The sequence below is a fragment of the Hyla sarda genome, chromosome 3 (assembly GCF_029499605.1).
Source record: "Hyla sarda isolate aHylSar1 chromosome 3, aHylSar1.hap1, whole genome shotgun sequence".
In the NCBI taxonomy this organism is placed as follows: Eukaryota; Metazoa; Chordata; class Amphibia; order Anura; family Hylidae; genus Hyla; species Hyla sarda.
Window position 1 is genome coordinate 208603197 of NC_079191.1, and position 6000 is coordinate 208609196.

The 6000-nt window shown below is 43.5% G+C and overlaps 1 protein-coding gene across 1 annotated transcript in view; it reads left to right on the plus strand.

The window, feature by feature from the left end:
• Positions 1-5527, plus strand: part of BCKDHB (branched chain keto acid dehydrogenase E1 subunit beta) — a 181361-nt gene extending 175834 nt beyond the window's left edge. The window contains exons 10-11 of the mRNA XM_056565954.1: positions 587-746; positions 5285-5527. Coding sequence (XP_056421929.1) covers positions 587-727 — 141 coding nt within the window. The 3' untranslated portion in view covers positions 728-746; positions 5285-5527. The remainder of the gene's footprint in view (positions 1-586; positions 747-5284) is intronic.
• The last annotated feature ends 473 nt before the right edge of the window (positions 5528-6000 follow it).

Consider the following 6000-nt stretch of genomic DNA (forward strand, 5'->3'; position numbering starts at 1 on the left):
TGTATCATTTGGATAGGGGATAACATGTCTATGGCCGAAACACCCCTTTAACTTAGCCCCCCATCTTCCATGTGCTATTTACAAACTGGTATTTGAGCCCCCCTTAGGCACCAGAACCTAGATGTGACTGCATGCTCTGTACCTCCTTTAGCTATGCCACTCCTTGCCCCTATATAGTGCATCCTAGCTCAGCACTGTGGACTTACCATACGTGTCTTCTGTGTCTAAAGTAGTGAAATTGACTTTATGAAGGTATCTAGACAAGGTTTGCTAATTTGTACAGAAGTTTCCTAAACCTTGCAGTGGGATTTAAGTGGAACCAGAGAGAGAAAAGTAACAGCTCGGAGGAGAACTGTGTATAATTGGCTTACTGCTGCTTTTTGTCTTGTATAAATGGTCAGTTTATGAAACTGCTAATTTAATGTTCTGCAAATGCCTTTCCAGCTGTGCATAGTTGTGAAGATGAATATTGTCATCAGCGGTATTCATGTAATTCAAACCTCAGCATTTCCACTTCATAGCATGAACCCGGCTAATAAGATATTTGTCAATAGTCATGCTGTGTCTTGTTGTAATCCATTTGCAGGAGGAATGCTTCTTGAATCTCGAAGCTCCAATAGCCAGAGTATGCGGCTATGACACGCCGTTTCCTCACATCTTTGAACCCTTCTATATCCCTGATAAATGGAAATGCTTTGATGCCCTGCGAAAAATGATTAACTTCTGAGCAGAGCAATACGGTTTATGTAAGTATTTCTACTATTGTGTGTTGGCTAAAGGAAATGTTTTCTTCAGTTCAAATATAATTTTTTTTGCCAGATGCAATTTTCATATGTTTTAACCCAGATGTTTTCCTCCAGCTTAAGTTATGATTTAAGAGTTATAAACAAAGAAATATTAAGAGCTAAGAATCACTTTTTATTTCTCCCTATACAAATTGATGGTAGGAATATTGCCATCCAATTATTCTTCCCAACTTGCTCTAAATTTATGTGCAGTTTCTGCATGAAGAACAGAACAGTAACATTTTATAAAAGAAGAAAGGTTTTTTTTTTAGGCGTTTCGGGAGAAGAAAAGATACACTTTTGGCAGATTTCAATACTGTGAATATGCCTTGAATTGAATACGCTGGGGATTTTACTTAACCCCTTAACGACTACGGACATAAATGTATGTCCTGGTGCGGAGGTACTTCGCGCACGGGACGTACATTTATGTCCTGTACATGACCGTGAGCATCAGAGCAATGGTCACATCATGCTCTGCATGTCCCGGTGTTAGCTGACTCAGCACTTTCCAGTGCTTGAGAATCACATCCCCAGCACATCTCAATTGGCTGACACTCGCAAACCCGCCCCACACCATTGGTTACTGCGGGGGCTGGGGGCGGGGGGGGATGCGCGCATGTCGCGTGACATATATATTCATCCTAAAACACCGTTGACTTCAGTGCAACTTCGGCTACCACAGCAAGAGGATGTCTCCTGCTGTGATAGCTGAAGCTTCATTGGGGAATCGCGCTTGCAGGGGACAAAATGACAGCAGGAGGATGTCTCTTCCCGCTGTCAGCCAATGCCCACGGCTGATGGTATACTAAATGCCAGATGGGGGGGGGGGATCGTGCTTGCGGGGGACAAGATGACAGCGAGATGATGTCTCCTCCCACTAGCACCAATGGCTCACAGTGTACTGAGTTCCTCATGTGGGGATCGCGCTTGTGGGGGGACAAGATGACAGCGGGAGGATGTCTCCTCCCACTAGCACCAATGGCTCACAGAGTACTGAGTACCTCATGTGGGGATCGCGCTTGTGGGGGGACAAGATGACAGCGGGAGGATGTCTCCTCCCGCTGGCGCCCGCGGCTCAGTGTACTGAGTTGCTGATGTGGGGATCGCACTTGCGGGAAACAACATGACAGCGGGATGTCTCTTCCAGCTGTCAGTCCTGCTCCCGCGGCTCCAACCGCAATCCCTGCAAGCGCGATCCCCCATGAAGCTTCGGATATCACGGCAGGAGAAATCCTCTTGCTGTGGTAGCCAATGTAGTAGTGGGCGGTATGACCAAAAATGTATATCACAGTATTTTTTCTAAATTATGACGGTTTCACGGCTGGGAAACTAATCATATATGACCTGCAAACGCTGCTCTTCTTCTCCTCCCCCCCCCCCCCCCCCCACCGAATGAATTATCAGCCACAGCGTACTGTCCCCACATCGGGGAACTAGTCATATGTTACCCCCAGGTGCTGCTCTGCTTCTCCTCCTGTGAGCCACAGTGCTGGCCGCAGCTCTGCACATCCTCCCCACATGGGGAAATTAAAGGGGTATTCCAGGAATTTTTTGACTATGCTACAGGGGCTGTAAAGTTACTGTAGTTCATAATATAGTGTCTGTACCTGTGTGTGACGGTTTTCTCACAATTCTTCTGTGATTTTCACTCCAATTTATTTTTCCCAGCATACAAAATGAATGTTGTCTCAGATTTTTCTCAGCTTTCAATGCGGCTGAGACCTGACTCACTAGTCAGCTGATGACAGGGAGCCTGTCTGCTTCAATGGGTGGAGGGATCAATCTGCAACTAATGCAACCGCGGGCGCAGGGCTTCTGTTCTGATTAGAGAATGGAAGTTGACACCTCCCTCTGCAAGCGCTGAAAGCCAGTGAGCTGCGGGCGCTGCAGAGCTTCTGATCCCCGTCCCTTTTGATCAAGACAGAAGCCTCGCGCCCGCGGCTCACAAATCATTCATTTCCCGACATGGGGAGGATGTGTAGCGCTGTGGCCAGCACAGGAGAAGAAGCAGAGCAGCGCCTGAGGGTGACATATGATTAGTTCACCGATGTGGGGACAGAGAGCTGCGGATGATAATTCATGGGAGGTGGAGTTGGGAGGGCCGATCGGTATTGTGGTATATGAAAAATTGATATTGTAAAGAAAAAACACACCGGTATTCGGTATGAACCGGTATACCACCCAGCACTAAGCCGAAGTCGCACTGAAGTCAACGGTGTTTGAGGATGAATATATATATGTCACATGCGCTCACCCCCCCCAGCCACTGCAGTAACCAATGGTTGGGGGGCGGGTGTGCGATTGTCAGCCAATTGAGATGTGCTAGGGATGTGATGCTCAAGCTCTGTAAAGTGCTGAGTCAGCTAACACATTCTACGGCAAAACATGACTGCTATCAAACTCGCCGGTAATGGCGGACATCAGCGATTGTGCTGATCTCCGCCATTAAACCCTCAGATGCCATGATCAATAGAGATCATGGCATCTGCGGCAATGCGCTTGTTTAAATGGATGATCTGATCGCCTGTGGCGCTGCCGCGGGGATCCGTGGCCAGGGGTCTTCTGCTCTGGTCTGAGATGGAGCAGACCAGAAAATCGCAGATAACACTCAGTGCTATGTCCTATGCATAGCACTGAACAGTATTAGCAGTCAAATGAGTGCTATAGATAGTGTAAAAAAGTTTTAAAAAATTTAAAAAATCCCCTCCCTCCAATAAAAATTTAAAATGTCCCTTTTTCCCATTTTACCCCCAAAAAGTGTAAATAAATTAACAAACATATTTGGTATCGCAGTGTTCACAAATGTCAGAACTATTAAAATAGTGCAATATATATAACCACCAGTGCAATCATCATCATTATCTGTCAGCACGTTGGCTATACAGAGCATATGACTGTGATCTATATACATCACTGCTTGGAATCACTGTCAGTTGTCGGCACACTAGTAACTATTTCTACATAACCACATTGGCTTCAGTATAGAAACGTCATCATCATTATCTTCAGTGTTTCTCTACATATTATTGCATTATAAGTCCCCTATAGTGCTTTTTGCCAATTACATTATTTGGATATAGCACTTCTCTTTATTGAGTGGTGTAGTAGGGAACCATTTGTCTTTTGGCTTGTAATATAGCTGCTACGGGGCATTCTGTATCTTCCCCCTCCATAGCGCCATATTGTGTATATAAATACAACCTTAATTTACAAATCTATTTAACTTTCTGGAGCCAGTTCATATGAAAAATATTGTTTCCACTGGAATACCCCTTTTATAGGAATAAGACTAGATCAAGGACTCCAAACTGTTGCCAATGCAGATAAAGTAGAAAATTAGCCTGTTTTATGTCACTGAATATAAATTTACGGGAAATATTGAAATTATTAAAGGGGTAGTCCAGTGGTGAAAAACGTATCCCCTATCCTAAGGATAGGGGATAAGTTTCAGATCGCAGGGGTCCGACCGCTGGGGCCCTCCGCGATCTCCTGTATGGGGCTCCGGCTCTGCCATAGAGTTGTATTGAGGGGGCGTGTCAGCCGCCGCTTTGTGTGGTGGTCAAAACGCCCCCTTCCCACGGGCTGTCGGGGCCCCATACAGGAGATTGCGGGGGGCCCCAGCGGTCAGACCCCCTGCGATCTGAAACTTATCCCCTATCTTTAGGATAGGAGATAAGTTTTTCACCACTGGATATCTCCTTTAAAATTAAACATTTACTGCTGTTATACTGAAAGTTATTTTTGTATTAAAGGAAAACTGTCACACATTTTCTCCCGCACTATCTACAGGTATTGGTGGATAGTGCGGGAGACGCTGATTAAAATGAGCCCTACCTTGGTCTGATCCGCGCCGCCGTTCGCCTACAATTGTAGTTTTAATCTCTGTGTATGTCCTGCTGTAACTGGCAAAGGCGGTGCTTCTGCGGGCTAACGGACACTGACGTCAGCGCCGCTCATGAATATTCATCCCTCCTGTTTCTCCCTCTCTTCGCCGCTCCTAACCAGAGGGAGGGATGAATATTCATGAGCGGCTCTGACGTCAGTATCAGTTTACCCGCAGAAGCCCCGCCTTTGCCAGTTACAGCAGGATATACACAGAGATTAAAACTACAATTGCGGGCGAACGGTGGCGCGGATCAGACCAAGGTAGGGCTCGTTTTTATCAGCGTCTCCCGCACTATCCACCAATACCTGTGGATAGTGCAGGAGAAAATATGTGACAGTTTTCCTTCAAGGAAAATCAAATTAAATATGTAATAAAATGGCTGTTTATTATAAATGAAAAATGTATTCTGCTGGCCAGGTTATGTATTCTAGCTGCCATGAAAGTTTTCATTAGTAATATTCATAGTAATAGTGCCTTGTTTTCTAAAATGTAAGACCTCTGTTTCATTACGCAAGAAGTTTGCAAACATCTGTAATAATCATAGTATGATCGCTAAAGTTGCTTAACATTGAATAGAGCATTTTGGTAATAATTGTTCTTTCTTTTGCAGAAGGATGAATTTATTGAGAGTGTTCTTGCAAGTCGCTCATCATGAACAGTTTATTGGATAATATGCTGGAGTTCACAGTACTGGAACCATGAATTTCCAGTGCCTAAAAAAGAATAGACTTTCCGATTCAACATAAAAAGAATTAGTCACTACAAAAACATTTGTGTTTTATATTATGCTCCACTCACTCCACTAAGTGATATTTAGAAGAATAAAATTTATTGGTTATTTAATATTTGTTAAAATGTGTCACCTCATTTCACAGCAGAAAAATATCTATGCACGCTGTATTATAAAATTCAATTAAGTTAAAGCTTTCTTTTAAAAAAATCTTTATAAAACATTTAGTAAATTTGTAGGTCACTCCGATTTGATCTTTTTTTTTTCATTACATAAATGTTATTAGAAAGTTTCATGCAAATAAACAGTCAGCTGTAACTTACACAATCTACCATTTAAAAGAAAAGTAATGGAACCATTTGGGATAACCAAGATTTCTGCATTACCTAAATAACAATCAGAAAACAGATTTGATTACTTAGGTACAATTGTAACACAATCTAACTAAAAACCCAAATAATAATGAAAGGGTTTACTTACTTTTTATTGCAGCCTTACAGTAGGTTACCATTGGCAATGGATAACATTCCTTGCTGCTGTCAAAAAGGGCTGGAGAAGACTTTTTAGGACAGGCAGTGGTCCCAAAACAATAGAAA